This window comes from Schistosoma mansoni, chromosome 1, assembly GCF_000237925.1.
Source record: "Schistosoma mansoni strain Puerto Rico chromosome 1, complete genome".
Lineage (NCBI taxonomy): Eukaryota > Metazoa > Platyhelminthes > Trematoda > Strigeidida > Schistosomatidae > Schistosoma > Schistosoma mansoni.
The window spans coordinates 7,496,950-7,515,731 of NC_031495.1; the positions used below are offsets into that span (position 1 = coordinate 7,496,950).

General features: G+C 31.3%; 1 protein-coding gene across 3 annotated transcripts in view; it reads left to right on the forward strand.

Moving 5' to 3' along the window:
* Positions 1 to 6,763: 6,763 nt before the first annotated feature.
* Smp_124050.1 (venom allergen-like (VAL) 6 protein) overlaps positions 6,764 to 18,782 on the forward strand; it is a gene marked incomplete at both ends in the record, with an annotated part of 67,252 nt that continues 55,233 nt past the window's right edge. For 2 of the 3 annotated variants that reach the window (XM_018793125.1, XM_018793126.1), the window contains 4 exons: positions 6,997 to 7,043; positions 10,273 to 10,445; positions 14,560 to 14,634; positions 16,872 to 17,036. In XM_018793125.1, the coding sequence (XP_018647671.1) occupies positions 6,997 to 7,043; positions 10,273 to 10,445; positions 14,560 to 14,634; positions 16,872 to 17,036 (460 nt within the window). Of the gene's footprint in view, positions 6,806 to 6,960; positions 7,044 to 10,272; positions 10,446 to 14,559; positions 14,635 to 16,871; positions 17,037 to 18,782 lie in introns of those variants that run through there. The other variant, XM_018793127.1, reaches the window with a different exon arrangement.

The following is an 18,782-nucleotide window of genomic DNA, read 5'->3' on the forward strand; positions in this document are numbered from 1 at the left end:
ACAACCAAACCATCCAGCTCAGTGAATAAAACTCCATCAAAATCATCCACCTGAGCTACAAATCTTCTTCATTATCTCAAAACTTACAATTCATTTTATTATGGTTAGGATAAAGTCAATAAACTAAATACTTTCTCATTAATCCTTAAACAAAGAAGGTCAAGATCTATTTGTTTTGTTTATAATGACCAGATTTTTATTTCAGATATAAGTATAGTTTCTTTTACTTTGAGGGATTAAATAACAAACAATCATAGGATACTTCAAACAATTCAAAAGATAATTATTAAACTCAGAAGGGGTTTTGTGGAGATTTCAGTATTTTCATAGTTGAAATCGTGAGTCAATTGAAGCTAGACTACCATGGAAAACCTGGAAGCACTAGATTGCCGTTTCGTCCTATTGTGTGACTCCTCAGCAGCGAGCATCCACGACCTCGCTTCGCGAGATTTGAACCCAGGACCTACCAGTCTCGTGCCAAAGCACTTAACCGATAGACCACTGGTTGTTGGTTAGTTGAGCAATCGAATTCGGTTCAGTGTTTTTATAGGACTGAACTCTTCATTCTTATTGTTTTAAACTTATAAAATCAGAATTAGAATATACTAATAAGGGTTCTATAAAGCAGTAAAATAGATAGATTACTTATTGGAATGGATGTTTCTTAAAATCAATAGAAAGATGACTCTTTATTTCTTAGTGTATCCATTTACTTAACTACCTTTAAATCCCACATTCATTTCATATATGGTAAGTATCTTACCTAAATAAATCAATGAAAATAACTTCTTTCAGTTCAATAATAATAGTCAACATTACACTCTGGACTACATACGTACATAAATGATCTCATGATCTCATGATCTTAACAATTTTTACAACCCTTATAATTAGATGAATAGAGAATCAAACCCGGTATGTGGTATTTATAAACTGTCAATTATATTTACCAACATCTTATTATCGAATAGATTTATGTATTTTTAATAAAACAATAAAAACATAATAGAAAGAAATAATCATTAATGTAGTTAACTAACATTCCATCAATAAAGAAATTACATAAAACAAGTATGGATACTGGGAATTTATATGAGTTCAATTTATGAAAAAAAAGTATTTGAATATGAAATTGATGAAACTGGGAAAAAGGGGAAACAGATACTTAGTTTCACTTAGTATTGTTTGTTTGAATCTTCCCATTGATGTTTAGGACTACAGTCTCTTATTGGCATATGTGCATACTGTGCGTATTGACGTGATATAGCCTTATTTCACAAGCATTGTAAGCAACGATGGACTCAGTAGCTGAGTGGATAACGCGATAGCGTTGGAAGCGAAAGGTACTGGGTTGGAGTCCTATAGTAAACATCAACTCTGAGACGCAGGTACATCCAGCTGATGAGTCCCAAATAGGATGAAACACGCGTCCTGGATTCCACTGCAAGCCACTATCTATCGTTGCTTTAGATACATAGTTTGTTGTATTGATAATCGCCTGAACAAGCTATGACTATAGTAGTAGTTATATATATTTATAATTTTGAGTTCGATTACTGATTAGTTCATTTGTATTGCCTATAGAACGGGTGATCTTCTTATTACAAATTAATTCATCAACTATTAAACAATAATCAAGACACTACTGTATATTGGTCCTTTAATTCCCTCTAATCCAATGGGAGTAGAAGAATTCTACGTAATACTCTATTCAATCATGATTCAAAACTCATACATTAGTATACCTGAAATGGCTGACTACACAGTAACACAATAAGGGAATCACAATAAATACATAACTTAGTCATAAGTGATGTAAAACTAGAATAAAATGAATATAAATAAACATGGAACAGTAAGATATACAACAACGATTTATGGATCAAACAATAGTTTAGCAATTGTAAAATGTAAGAATACAATAATCCAAGTGTCTACTAAGTATACAATAAAAACATCGTCAATAATCATTATAAGGGTACATAGAGATTTTTTAAAATTTCATGGTTAACGTCACTGATTATTTTTTTGTTAAACAATCACTGGATAGAAGGGGGGTTTTGTGGAGATTTTAGTAATTTTATAGTTGAAACCAATAGTCAGTTAAGGGTAGACCACCATCGAAAACCTAAAAGCACTGGACGGCCGTTTCATCCTATTGTGAAACTCTTCAGCAGTGCACACTCACGACCCCTCCATTCTAGATTCGAACCCAGAACCAACCGGTCTCATGCGCAAACGCTTAACATCTAAACCACTGAGCTGGCCGGCATCCAACGGTGTTAATGTCTAACTTCAACCAATCCACGAAATTGTGCCACCATCCACCATTGTTTTCAGTGTGTTGCTATCTAACAAGAGACCTGGTTGGACCCCACTGGTCACTCCTCACTAGAACTCCAGGAAATACCTGATGGAGTCAGTCACTAGTGAGCATATGATTATTATCAGAAGGGAGTTTTGTGGAGACTTTAGTAATTTTTTAATTGAACGAAACGGCCAGGTTTCGATGGTAGTCTAGCTTCAACTGATTCATGTTTTCAACTATAAAATCACTGGACACTTGTTTCTAACCTAATGTGAAACTCTTTATCATTGTGCATCTATAACCCCTACGACAGATGATCAATTCCTTGAAGAACAATCTAATGCACAAAGGCTTAACCTCTAGACCATTAATTCACCATTCAATAATACTTCATATAATAGTTTCAGATTTATACTATCATACATTTTACCTCATTATGTTAGAAATATATTTAAATTATATCTTACGGTATAAGATTAAATTAATCAACATTACGTCTATACAATTAATAATGATAATAATTAAACATGATTTATCATATGGTAATTCATTTTTCATTTGGAGGAAAACCCTCCCTCCCCCCCCCTAAAAAAATTTATTACATAATAATTAGGTTTTATTCATTTATTCGAGATCCTTATTACAATGTGATGAGAAAATAATAAAGAAGCATCATGTATAATCCGTCAAATATAATAGTTTTAATGTATGAACAGAATATAGTGATACACTGAGATACTGTTTAGTGAGATACTGTTTAATCATGAGTTTAATTATTTAATATAAGAAACATTCAGTTATATAAAATAGGATGAATAGTTTTAAATATAAATAGAATAATGACGAAAAGAAGGTAATATGAGATTTAAACTGTAGCTGAGTGGATAATGCGATGGCGTTTGAAGCGAATAGTACTGGGTTGGAGTCCCAGAGTGAACATCAACTCTGAGATGCAGGTACATCCAGCTGATGAGTTCCAAATAGGATGAAACGCGCATCATGGATTCCACTGCTAGCCACTATCCATCTTTGCTTATAATGCTTGTGAAATAAGGCTATATCGAGGCAATACGCACAGTATGCACATATGCCAATTAGAGACTGACCAGTTGCAGTACTAAACATCAATGGGAAGTATAAAAAAAACAATACCAAGTGAATTTACAATAAATTTTAGTTTAGAGGTGATGATTAGATAGAATAAGTAAATCATAGTATAATAGATACTGTATTCGTCAAGTGTTAGTCTCTGTTGAAGTATTATTGGGAACTAGGAAGCATTTGAAAATGGATTAGTTTGAGTATAGGACTGATTAACAGTGTTTGTCAAAGATCTCCCCTAAAAAGTAATACTTACAACCTTGAGAAATCGCTTGAATTTTCAATCATCAGATTACTATGTTACCATTCAATTGTTTACATGTATAAAAATAGTGAATTTGTGATAACATGCTACTGACATTCACTGTTATTGTGAATAACAGTTGTTGAACTCTATTGAACACCGGTTGTTACTAGGTCTTCATGAATCACCTCACGGAAAAAATTAATAGAGAGTACATAATTATTACGGGTAAATAGGGTTTATGGAGAAGATTATATTTCGTAGTTTCATGAATGTAACATTGTATGTAACATTCACAGATTTATTTAGTTTATCAGTAAATAAATATCCAGTAGGTTACTATTTTGTTCATTTCACGAATAATAAACCTTATAACTTCATATATATACTTGTGGTATAGTTAAATTTACTTCTATGGAGATTTCTCAATTTCAAAGTTGGAGTCACGGAATGATCTTAGCAGAACATCACTGAAAAACGGGAATAAGTAGAGAACTGTTTCGTTCTAGTATGAGACTGGTTAGCAGTACGCACCTATTAGATGCAAGCTCAGTAGTCTAGAGTTTAGGCATTTGTGCGAGACTGAAGTTCATGTGTTTGCCCTAAGGTGGTAGATTCATGTATATGCATTACTAAGGATTTGTGTACTATTCATTGGTTTTGAGTAATACTTGTTTTAGATCATTTTCCAGTGTTAAGTATTAAGTTATAATGATATTTGAAGAGAGTATGAAAAAGTACAAACGCATGAATAGCTGAAATGGTAAAAATGTCAAATATTTTATTGGATTAATGGGAAGAATAATAAAGTCTACTAAAGTATTAATTATAAATTGGAAGCGGTAGTTTGGCTAAAATAAACACTAAAAGTATTATCGTTATTAAATCAAGTATTGTAGACAGAATGAATAACCTTTAAGGACTGGACAGCCATTTCACTGTAGTATTGGACTCCTCCAATGCTTCCAGGTTTCCAGTAGTTGCCCGACTGAAAATTGTTCGTGATTTCAATGAAATTCAACAATTTTCACTACCTCATAAAGAGGATGGATGATGTTTGCAAAGGTTATTTTTCGTAAAAAGCTTTTTAAGCATTTGTAGGATCATTCAAAATAGGAGTAAAAATGACAAATAACTTCTGCTACTGTCTACTAATTACTCTAGAAGCTGTATTGGGACCTATTATACCCATGAATTATCTCTCTATAGCGCTACTTCAGTTTTTGAGGATATTTACTGACATCATTTTTTATATGGATCTAAAAACTCTTCTAGATCAAAGTTTATTATTTTGAAGTACTTGTAACTACAGTCATAAGTAAATAGTTAGAGACAATCGGAGTTATTTTTCGGAGGTTTTAGCACTTCATCAGATTTATTGAGTAAAATTTTATGTCACATGAATGCATCACGGTGCAATATTAAGTCCTAGTTGACAACTACTCTACAAGATTAAAATTTTCCCTTAAGAAAGAAGCCATACTGTTTTTAGAAACAACGGCTGATTGTGAAATCTCATTTGTTGAATGAAAGTACTTGTTATAAAAACGTAATAGGACAAAGTTTTCTGAATAATTTCCACTTTCTTTACTTTTCAATATAGTCTAGCTACTTTTGATAATTACGTTATGACAAAAACAGAAAAAAATTATTGAAATACACTGACACGTCCTGAACGTTTTGTGGAACTAAAACAAGAAACGTACCGACTTTCGTTCCCTCTGATCCTTACGTATATAAGCCGTTCATTCTAATTTATAATTTTTGCTTTCATGTGACATAACTTTGATTGAAACTAATTGTGAACAGATCATTATCACTATTTCTCATAGTCAATATATATCTTCGAGCCTTATGTAACATTTATTTAAAAATTGTCGATACTCAGTATCTAAACGGATAACATGATGGAGTTTGAAATGAACGATACTGAGTTCAAGTCCTAGAGTGAACATCAACTCCGAGATGTAGGTACATTCAGCTGATGAGTCACAAATAGGACAGAACTCGCGTCCTGGATTCCACTACTAACCACTAATACTTCAAGATAACTTGATATCATCCATAGTTTAAAAGAATCTAACAGGATAACTAGAGACGGTCAAATTAGAATCTAGTAAGCGGTGGGTATTAATTTACTTTAAAGGAAAATCGAAAAAACTTTCAAATTTACTTTATCTCCTACCTTTATCTATATACTTTTTAGTACGTATCCTTATCCAATTAAATTATAACTAATTACTGTAAAAAATAACCATTGACAGTATGTTTCTACAGTTACCAACAAAGATTTCTAATATATATAGTCACATGTATTTACTCATTTACTCTATAGTTATTACTGAAATAATATGTCATTAATGTAATATACTAAAGTTAATACCATTACAGATTGTATACAAACTATCTCCCTATAATGATCACATATCTATATGTATATTCTTTGCAACTATATAAATCAGTAGAAACTCAGTAGGAATAAGTATTTTGAAGATAATCATAATCACCATTATTAGTAGTGGTACTAATAGTAGTAGTATTAGTAATAGTGGTATTAGTAGTAGTAGCATTAGTAGTATTAGTAGTAGTAGTAGTAGTAGTAGTACGAGTAGTAGTATTAGTAGTAGTAATACAATTTTTTCAATCATTTAACTCATTATGACCTGTATTTGTCATAAGTAATTATAAAGATAAACTGTCAAATATAAATGTATGTTTTACACAGTATGTGATTAGTAATCTTCTTTTTCTTCTTTCCTATCTTAGTTACAAATCTCTTTCTTTCTATTATTCTTTCTTTCTTTTTTTCTTTTTTCTTCATTGTTCATTTTTATAAATGATCCAATCATTACCACAATGAATGGATTTACAAAAAAATTAAAAAAAATTTTTTTTTTTTAAATTTTTACATTTTTGATCATAGCAACTAATATTAACCAATAGAAATGAAGTTATACTTTTTGTTTTAATCACGTGAACCCAATTTTATAATAAAGAAAAACCTATCAAATTTACTACTAACAATTCATAATAGTAATAATATTAATAATAATTAACCTTGTGTTTTAGTAAATTGAACTATTTAAATGGAAATTTTGATTTAAAAAAATGGACTCACCTTTTTTTTGCCAGGAAAAAAAATTCATTGAATAGTAATTATTAGTGAAGTATTACAGTATTGTTTATTTAATATTATACCTTTTATATGATATTAATTAAAAGGATTCATAGAGAAACTCCATAGTAACTATGATCTTTTATTGATTTCTTTTTGTTTCCTTTTTTTTTTGTTTTTTTTTTCTTAAAGATATCTTCATAATAATAACAATAATACTAATTTAGGATGATTAATGAACGTTTTAATGATCAAGCTATACGGGAACATAATCGGTAAGTGAATAGTTAATTTGATGTTATATTATAAATATACATGGATATGTTGATGATTTTCTACGTCAAAATTATTAGGATTATTATTAATGGCTTGATTCAATGTTATATTATTGGTACATTATAGAATTCTTGGCATAATCTAGGTCAGTAAGCTTCGTTTTGTAATTGATTGATCAAACCCGACGATAAATATTAAATGATCATCAGGTAGATGTTAGCAGCTCAGGAATTGATAGCTGAATAATGTTCATTTTTGTTAATGTATATTGCCAGCAACCATAATGTGTCTGATTGTACATTTCTGTAAGTTGTACAGTGAAAGGTTGTAAACGTCTTACAAACACGCCTGAATAGGTTAAATGATTATTAGACATCATAATGTGTTAGAACAAACAAACAAGAAAACAGATAACTTGTTGAAATATCTAGATGGTAGGAACAGGTAGCCCAGATATTCAAACAGGCCGCCCATGAATGTTTAATTGTGAAGATTCTGACTTCTATTCAAAATTCATACTAATCATAATGATATTGTCCAGAACAATAATGGGGACTTTACAATTAAAAACATTCAACTTATAAAATTAAACACATTTTGGTTTATTCACCAGAGTTACAAATCTTCTCCATTCTATTAATAATTGGTAATTTATCTTGGACAGATAACAATAAATTTAGTCTAGAATGTTGCTTTTTATCAGAATGCTATTGAGCATCATTACCTAAGCAACAGTTTTCGTTTATAGTTTCTAATAAGACTTAACAGTATATTAGCTTATAACTATTATCGTGATAGAATAGTAAAGGACTGGTTAGTGTTTCATAAAGATAACATGAATGAATAGTTATAATTCACTGGAAACTAATTTTTATATTCTACACTAACCACTAGATGAATATTTCTGTCATGAGAAGCGGTTAATTTGTCAACGTGGTTGCGTCATTTTTTCTACAACAGTTAAGTTAATCTCTATTTAAAAGGAACTAATTTAATCCATTTTCATTAACTAAGGTGATAGGTTTTGGCAAAAAGCCATGGTATAAACAATCATGTCAACAATTGGTTGTGTTGCTAGTTGCTGATTAAAATATTACTTTTAATTAGGATAGTAACACGAAATATGTTTGTTCGGCAACGTCACACGAATTTCTGGTATGTCTTCTAGAAGCAATAGGTTGAACAGTAAATATATCACTGAACATTATTCAGCTGGATCTTATTCGTTGAGGTGATAAACACATCGGTTAACTATTTGTATTACAACTTAATAATACAGAATAATGTTTGAATAGATCATTTTCCTGCCTAAAACGAGTTTATACGTTTCACTATATCGAATCCGATGAATGTTTACCGACATTTACAAAACCCACAATTTGAAAAAAGAATTCTTCTAGATTTGAAATCAAATCAATATCATTTAATGTTTTCAATGAGGCTACGACGTTAGTCTTCGTTGATAAGTGACTAACTGGAATAACTTCTGTAGTACAAATCATCTAGCAGAATAGATAAATAAATGTTATAAGTCTTCCATAAATTCCATATCATTTGTGTTGTTCAGCAAAATAATGGAATGAATTCCAGACGTTTTTTCTTTCTCTTGGGAAGTATAAAAGATTTATCAGAATACTAATTAATGGACTACAACACAAGTTAGACTTGGTATTTCCATTGCCTATAACTTATGATATAATGACATTTTATAAGTTTTAAACTCAAGTTATTGTTGAACAAAGAATGACACTATTTAAAGAAGGGGTTCAAAACTATTTCAGTGGATTTTCATAACTTCTATTTTAATCATCTAAGACATCAGATGATCTATGATCATTGTCAATTCTTTTGTAACATTAACGTTCATAGAAGCAATCTGAATATTCACTGAGATATGATACAAACCTTATATGATAATATATTAGTCCTATGAAGCAAACAATAATATTTTCAACATCGTATTGAATATAATTCATTCTAAAATCGGATGTATATAGTTATATCTATTGTACATGTTCATGTTGTCTGGGACGTACTTTTTATACATATATATGAATGTATATATATCATACCTGATATGAGTTCCATAGTTTCCTAAGGGTAGAAATGATTGAAGTAGAAGGAAAAATCAATGCCCTTGTTCTATTCGGGTAGTCACTTTTTTCATTTAAAGTATCCGAAACGAATAATTTATAAAACCCCATACCTTTCAAGAAAAGTGAAATTTATTAATTCTATTCATGATGATATTCTAGATGCAAAGTAATGAGAAAGAGTCCCATATATAAATATGAAGTATCTGTTCAGCGTATCATGATTTAAGCGGATTTTGTTTTTACATTGGATTAAATCGCTTCATAAATTAACTTCATAATGGTCAGGTTATGAGAATAATCATATTTTTCCAAGTTAAAACTTAGGTCGTTAGTTTGTGATACATTTCAACAATAAAGTGATTTACAGATATCTTATATATTCTGAAGTTGAACCAAATTTATGTTTCACTGAACCTTCTTGGACGAATAAATTGTACCATTTGTAATAATAATCGAAGCTATCTCTAAATAGTTCAATGAGTGATTCTATCTTTGGAAGCAGTTAGGAATTAAGAAAAAATTGGCAGGAATGGTAAATCAAAGCTGAATAAAATAGAAACTCCTAGAGAAAGAAAATATGAAGCACAGAAAAATGATAGATCTAATCATCAATGTTACTCATTGATTCTTTTAGGTAAACATAGAAACATTTGTACAAATATATTAATGTATCTAAGGTGTAATTTAAAGACAACCGTTTCAGTAGATGAAGAGTTGGTATAGTGGTTTTCAACTTATAAGTTCAAACCCAGCTCTATCTTATTTGCTTCCGGTTGCTGGGTACTATTACCCAAACTATATGACATAAAGCTGAGGACATGAATCTGTTCACTGTACGTAGGCTACATTATTGTTTTATTAGCTATTGAAAAGAAAGAAGATTATTGCAACCGTTTATTACTCTTAGGAAAATACTACTTTATTATACTATGCTAATATTGGTAAGCCGATGCATTCTATCCACATTATTACGTCCTATTCACCATTATTCTAGCAGATTTTAATAGAATTGCTTCACATTATAAAAATTTAGTATATTGATGTATATAATTACTACCATGGTTTCTAATTGAATAGTGGCTTGCAAAATATAACTATAATGTGTATCCTATATTATTTTCATTATTTAAAGACTTCGTTCTCTACATGGATGTCCAGAACTTCAATTGGATGAAGACTTAATGATTTCAGCACAAAAATGGGCTGAAAATTTAGCCGCTGCCGAAAAATTATATCATAGTAATTATAATGATTATGGGGAAAATTTGGCATTCAAAATGTCTGCATCACCATGTCAAATAACAGGTAATAATAGTTTGTTATGTATGAAGATTGTTGTTGCTTAATGAACATAAAATTTTATTAATTTAGCAATAGTTGAAATCATGAGTCAATTGAAGCTAGACCACTATGGAAAACCTGGAAGCACTGGACGGCCGTTTCGTCCTATTATGGGACTCCTCAGCAGTGCGCATCCATGATCCATGGTGGTCTAGCTTCAATTGACTCATGGTTCCAACTATGAAAATACTGAAATCTCCACAAAACCCCTTCTAATTTAGAAATTCTTAGAAAAGATGTATACTTGATTTTGATCATATTTGTAATATGATCTAAACTGTTCACACTTCTGATTACTAAACTGTTATCACGAATTCATTCTGCAATTGAGTAATGAGTTTTTACTTAAGTATTACACTGGAAACTGGAAAGTATATAATGAGATGAATACCGGTGAAATTCATGCAAACTTTGTGATACCTAAAAGAATCACGGATCGTAGATTGGAATGTTGATTTGATGGTTATTTTGTTTGTGAACTATTGACCCTAGTTAGGGAATTTTAAACTTCTTCGTGTTCCAGATCTTCAGTTATCAAAGTGAGCATAATACCTCCAGTCTTCCGGTTCGATTTACAGTTGCCTACATATACCAATTTAACTGGTTTTTGATCAAGTGTGTCAGTTGACGTCATTAGTGATCATTGCTTCAGTCTGGATAATACTAAATCCCATCATCTGATATCTATCTTTAATGAAATCTTGAATTAAACTAAATTTTACAAATCAGTTATTTAAAGAACGTCTGCGTAGAATAAATGAGATGTATATAACAGTGGAATCCAGAATGTGTATCTCTTCCTGTTTGTGACTCGTCAGCTGCATGTACTTGGATTCCACAGTTAATATCCACTACGGAGTTCTAACCCAACGCCTTTTGCCTCGAATATTAAACCAGTACTACTTAGCTATTGAGTCCAGGTAATCGTCCTCTGGTGCGACGGTTATGAATTTTAATCCTGCTGTTCGAATTATGACTGGAATTAGATCCGTTTTAGTTAAAATATGTATAATTACTAACTTCTTGTGCTTTTAATACAATTTAGACTATAATGACTTCTAAGGAGCGTTACCTTCCATTCTACATCTACATTCCCCCCACACCATTCTGTTATTTCTATGAGTTAGTGATTTATTTATAGTGATTTAGTTACTAATTAGCATGAACAAATGTAACTTGATGGTGTATATAAGGATTTGTATATTTCTGTTGTTGGTATTAAAGACCGGAATTAATCAGATTCCCTTCATACATGTGCATTGTGAGGAGATCGAGTTGTTGTCAATTTTTCGGTGACATATTTTTTTTTCATACATTCTGCTTTTGAATAGCAATGAAATCCATGGTGCTCATTTCTTCCTATCTGGAACTTCCCAGATGGGTGTCCTCACCATGACTAAAACCCAGTATTTGTCCGTTGAAACATCAAAATGTCATCTTAAGAGCTATTGAATCCGAATAATTATTAACTTGTTAGTTTATGTATCCTATGTATAAACTGTAGTCGTTATAAAATACATCCAATTAAGGACAATAGATTCATAGTTAGTTTCTATTTATCATTTATTCATATTTCGCAACTAATTGGTTCATAAAGATTTATTGCATCTAAGAGCCAATATCATCATATACTGTCATCTTATGAGAATAAATTAAAACTTGGAGATGAACAAACAGAAGCATAATCTCAGATTCGAGACTTTTCTAGAGTAAACACTTATGACGGAAACTACTCTATGACATCAAGTTCTCTCAGTGAACATCTCACTATTCAGTTCGTTAATAACAATACCAAGGTTGGACTTGATAATTACAAATAAATTGAGCATTGAATAAAAAGTCTTTTCTTTACTCTGAAGAGGTGGCTTACATTAAGTCACGAAACGTCGGAAATACAATTTTCTATTCATTGAAATATCACACAGAGTATCTCCATCATTACTCAATTTTTTAACTTTAATGGAATATGGTTCCTTAAACTCTTTCAAATTAGTTTTTTCATCAATCATTATGAGACTAAACTGATAATGAAATCAATGTTTAACGGTTAATCATGCTATCCTGTTATTTAATAACCAGTGGTCACATTCTTAGCTTTGATGACAGAGTTTTAAATAAAGTCTTAATTTGATAGAAACTGTTTAATGTAAAAAAAAATCGGCCTAAAAATAAAAAAACACATTCATTTGGTATTGTTTACTTGAATCTTCCCATTGATATCTAAGAATGTAATTGATCAGTTGTCTTATGGGCTTATGTGCATACTATGAGTATTGCTTTTATATTGTCTTAATTCACAGGCATTGCGAGTAAAGGTGGATAGTGGCTAGCAGTAGAATCCATGATGCGCATATCTTCCCATCTGGGACTCTTCAATTACATGTACTAACATCTGAGTAGATGTCCACTCCATAACTCGAACCCAGTACCGTTCACTTCATCTTTGCTCCAACTTTGTTTATAATATTTGTGCATTAAGACAATATCGAGGCAATGCGTACAGTACACACATAAGACCATAAGAGAATGATTAGTTGTATTCTTAAATATCAATGGGAAGATTCAAACAAACAATACCAAGAGAATTTAAACTTCACCCCATTGCACAAGCAAATGGCTATCAGGAATCAGTAGCGTAGTAGATAACACAATGGCGTTTGAAGCAAACAGTACTGGATTCGAAGACACCCAGAGTGAACATGAACTGTCAAATGCAAATACATCTAGCTGAAGATTCTCAAGTAGGATGAAACGCGCGTCCCTAGACTCCACTGTTAACCACTATCCTTTCTTTGCTTATAATAATACATTGTAGATTAAATTAGTATTAATTTTTTTATTGGTCAATATTGAGAACAGTATGCACTTTTAAGAAATAGTTTTACTCATCTGATGTTGACCTCATTGATCATTCAAATGATGAATGAATATTTTATATTTTAAATAAATATGAATGACAGTAATGTAATATTAACTAGAATCTAATTAATAATGAATGTAATATGAATTGTCATATGTTTTACTGTTATTTCTTGTAATTATTGATACATTATTTGTTATACACACGATTATCATTATGTACTGTAGATTGTCCTATTGAAATGTGAGATCGAAGTAGATCAAGTTGGTTTGAATGCTTCTGTGTTGACTTAGATCGATACTAGTGTAGTGAACGAGAACATCAGTGAGGACAGAATCACTTGGTAGAGTCTAAGAACCACATAGTGAACACTTCATTTGCAAAGTGTCAATCAATCACTTCAGATTTGATTGTTCCTTCGTTTCCACATCAAAGCTTGTATGTTCTCTTTCCTTCAATCTTCTTAACCTTCTGCCACCAGGCATTTCACTTTCGATTGATAATACATACTACTTATATCTGTTGATATCAGTAGCACACACTACACTAGTGTCAATTATCAGATGTGTTATAGATACTTTTGAAATGATTGCATCTAAAAAACTACTACACGCTAAACATATAAAATAAGAAGTTCCGACCACAACTAATGAATTGTTAGGAAATTAGTGGTACTGAATAAAAGTTACATTTTGTTTCTAGACCAATTAACTTAAGAAAGCAAATGGGATCTGACAATTGAATTTCAGGTTTATCAGTAAGTATGTTACCTGAGTGATTATGACAATCAGAAAGAAATTCTGGATCTAGATTTTTTGGCCAATCACCGCTTATCCTATGAAAACAGCTGACTGACAAATATCAAAGAAAGTGAAAACTAAGTCTAATCGTGTCTAATAATTTGATAATAATAGCTTATATTAAATATTATGCCTTTGCTAACTAATAATCTACCTAATAAAGACCAATCCATGATTGAAACATACGTTAGTTAAATAGTGAAATGTGAAGATTGTTTGAAGGTTTGAGTTTTTCGACACAACTTCGGCATCAACATCAACAATTTAGTGCAGATGTGTCCAACTACCATTCATCTTTTACTATTGTCCAAAAGACTGGAAGTAAAAGTACAATCGTAATTTTTTAAAATAAATATGTAGATCATTTGGTAACCTACTGAATAATATTGTTATACGTTTCTCACTATAATTTTTTTAGGTGAAGAAGTTTCACAGACATGGTATAGTGAGATTGACTATCATGACTTTACTCAATCTTATCATCCAAATTCACGTGAGTTGCAATAATCATAATTTTTTAATTTATTGAAGAAGCCAATAAATATTATTCTGTGTTATTTCTCTAACTGATTTAATTAATTTTATAGAGTTGAGATCATGGGTCAATTGAAGCTAGACCACCATAGAAAACCTGGAAGTACTGGAAGGCCATTTCGTCCTATTATGGGACTCCTCAGTGGCAGTGCGCTTCCACGGTTCCGCACTCGCGAGATTCGAACCCAAGACCTACCAGTCTCGTGCCAGAGCACTTAACCGATAGACCACTGATCCAGTCAACATCCAACGGTGTTAATGTCTAACTTCAACCGATCAACGAAATTGAGCAACCATTCACCAATGTCACCAATGTTAATTAATACTGTGTGTTCATGCTAAATGTGTTCGTGTTTTTCGGGAACTATTAACTTGAAAATGAGAGCATCAAAATTCAATATTCTTTTACATAGTACTTTTGGGATTGAATGTAGAACTGCTTCTTGAACCTTCAAACTTAATATCGTGGTATTCATCTAAAAAAGAAAGACAGTTTACCATGAGTGGTGTATATTTTGTACAAACAAGGTGGTCTGAACATGGAACTTTGTTCTATAAAATGAATGGTCCTATGTGCTGGAAATGTTAAAAATCTTAATTAAACCATCTTGATTGAGTGTAAAACAATTTCATCCTTTCAAGATTCCCACCACTCAACTAACTCATATATAATAGTTGTTTGTATGTTTATTTGGTTTTTCGGCCTGCAATCGACAAGTCTCTGTATATCGTAAGCGGATTTCCTCGATATTACCATTGGTTAGGAGTAGAATCTAGAACACAAGCTTCGTTCTATTTGGGACTCGTCAACTGGATTTATCACTATGTCAGAGTTGGTGTCCATTCTGGAACTCCAGCCCTGTACCGTTCGATCCAGGTACATACAACTGACAAGTCCTAAATAGGCCTCAACGCGCGTCTTGAATTCCATTGTCAGCCGTCATACATCTCTATTACTACTTTAGTTTCGAGATAAACATTTGAAATAATAACTATTTTACCTTTAAAAGAATACAGGTCATTTTTGATAGTTTTATGCTCAAAACAGTTCGAATTACTATAAGATTACGTATCTTTTTTGATTAACGGGTACACATTAAGCTCTACTTTAAATAAAACAACAAATTGCACCAAATGTTTGAAACAGAGAAGACAATATTTGAATGTGTTGAAATAATTCGATTGTCAACTAAGACTAGACAAATAAAATTGATTACTACCCAATGCTTAAATTAAACAGATTTCCTAAATTTAACCTGATGTTCAGCTTACTCAGTAGTGTATATCTGTTATTTGTCTTTTTGATTGTCATTGACTATAATAGTTTCAAATAATGAGGTGTAACGAAAGTACAACTGATCAAGTATTTCAAGTGTTTTCTTAATGAATTTAATACATCAGGTTGGTGCAACAAACTGTTATATCTCGAAATTAGATTCTTAGTATGTCGCGTATTACTTGATTACTCGAACGCTAGAACCCTGCCAAGTTTCAAAATGCGAAGACAGAAGACTAGTAAGTAGGAATGTTAATTCACAAAACAGTGTCAAATATAGTACCAAAAATCTCATATAAAGTTTTTGGATGAAAGTAAATCATCGTTTCGGATTGCCAATAGGCACATAGGGGGTCCTTCTTATTCAACCAATAGGAGGGCTACACGTCAACATTCTAGAATGTTCCCCTAGCGGTGATTGGATAGAATATCTTCAGCTCTTTCTGTACTTCTCAAGGCTTCCTTAAGTTTGCCAACGAGCCATCCTAACACAAATGAAATAGAGAAAAGTATAAAACTTTGATCTTTCAAGTAATTTTTATTATAAGACTCTACCTTTATCTTAAATATACTAGAGTAGATAAACAATATATTTTAAGAAAAGTTATCGTAGTACTAAATTGGATTTCATATTGATCAATTACCACCAGACATTATACGATCATTACTCTAATCATACAGTTATTATGAATTGCTAAAAGATCTAGCATTTTATATAGGGTTCGGATAACTGCTTACTGATTACAAATAACGTATGATGTTGAAATTGGTAAGAGGCAGGACTAGTCGGAGTGTCGACAATTCCTAACAGTGGTTTTTTTTGTGTATCCGAAAATAAAAAGGAATCCATCTTAAATGGTACATGTCAAAACTCAACTGATTGACAAATTAAATCTCATCTCCGTTTTTTGATACTTTAGGTCATTTTACTCAGATGATTTGGAAATCTACAACACGAGCTGGATTCGGATTGGCCTTTAGTCAAGATCAAACGAAAGCATATGTTGTTGGACGTTATTTACCTGTAGGTAACAAAGGGGATTTCGGATGGAATGTACCACATTATCAAGGAATTAAAAGATCTGGTAAGTTGTATATTCTTAATTATTTTACCTATAACTTTAAATAAACTGTGAAAGTAATGAAGATAATAGAATTAATTAAGATGTTTTATGAGTTTTCGTTTTCATTCAAAAGCTGTTATCATCTGACATTAAATAGGAATAATATAAAATCTCAGCAATGAATTTGAAGTAAATGCAACGTTTCACCTGGCAATCTAGTCCAAGCTTTTTCAAGGAAATATAATCAAACATCAAAGTTATCGAATATAAATAGGTACATGAATCTTCGTTTCATTATAGACTGAACATGTCATCCAATCAGTGTTTGACTCAAGTTTTCTCATTTTCAATGTAAACAGGAAACATATTCCATTTGGAATAGATTCTCTGTAAATATTTCAATCCATCAACTTCAGTATTGGTACTATTAACTACCACATCTCCATTAATGGAATTATTATTCAGATTTTCTTCATCATTAGCAGCGAATAATATTGCACATGACAGAACATGATTTTGAGATTGTATATTATTCATATTGATATTATTTTGCCGTTGAGAAATAAAAGTAGTTTTATTATTTAACTGAAATACTGACTATCAGTGTTTGATTTCCTAATAATATGACTGATAGCTCTGTATGATGAATATCCAGCAGCTTTCTCATTTAGACTCGCTATATTATTACTGTTTATACTAGGAATATTGGCGGTAAGGATAGTGTTAGTATTCAAGTTGAATAGACTAGCTTGACCATTAAATGGTGTTACGTTAGTCATATTGTAGTGAAAAAGAACACGGGTTGGGACAGTAGGATGTATATAAGCATAAAATTACAGACCAGCTCACTAAATTCTGATAACCATATAACAAACAGTTAATTTGCAAAATAAGAATCAATGGTCTCAATTTTAACTGTTCCTTCTGCAAATATCAGTCCATCTTCTTTGATTTCATTGTTTGTACCGATTGCGCTTCATTCCTGGTCGTTCCTTATCGATCTTCTTCTAAAATACATTCTATGTCTGACCATCACATATACTACTTATATGGATATAAGTAGACCACACCACAATATCATCTGAATACTAATAATAATTAAAAGTAAGAAACTATTAAACAATTATAAAAGGCAATACAGAGATCAGATTCATGTTTTTATGATTTTTCAGTGTATTTTATTACATTCATTTATAAGTTTAGAAAGCATAGATGGATGATATTTTTTTCCTTTGTTAGTAACTAATCTAGTGAAAGTATGCACTCTAAAGATCTTTGAATGACTTGATTGTATTTATAATACAACATTGAAGTGTAGTATTTTGGTGTGGGTTACTGATATCCACATAATTAGTATATAGTGATGGTTGGGCACTGAATGTATTTCGGTAGAAGATCGACAAGGAGAGAAAGGGAACGCCATGCAATTGGTACGAAAATGCATGAACAATTATAATCGGAGACTATGGACGAATATTATCAGAAGAAACAGTCAAATTGAGACAATTGATTGTTATTTTGCAAATTAACTGTTCACTATATGGTTCTCATATTTTAATAAGATATTCTGTAATGTTGTGCTCAAATACATTCGATTGTCCCCACTCGTGTTCTTGTTCACTACAGTATTATTTCATACCGAACAATGCAGTGTGAATATGAACTACGATATTATGTAAATCAAAGAGCAAGAATGCATTTATACTTAGGTACCTATTTATATTCGATAATTTTGATGTTTGATTATAATTCCTTGAGAAAGCCAGG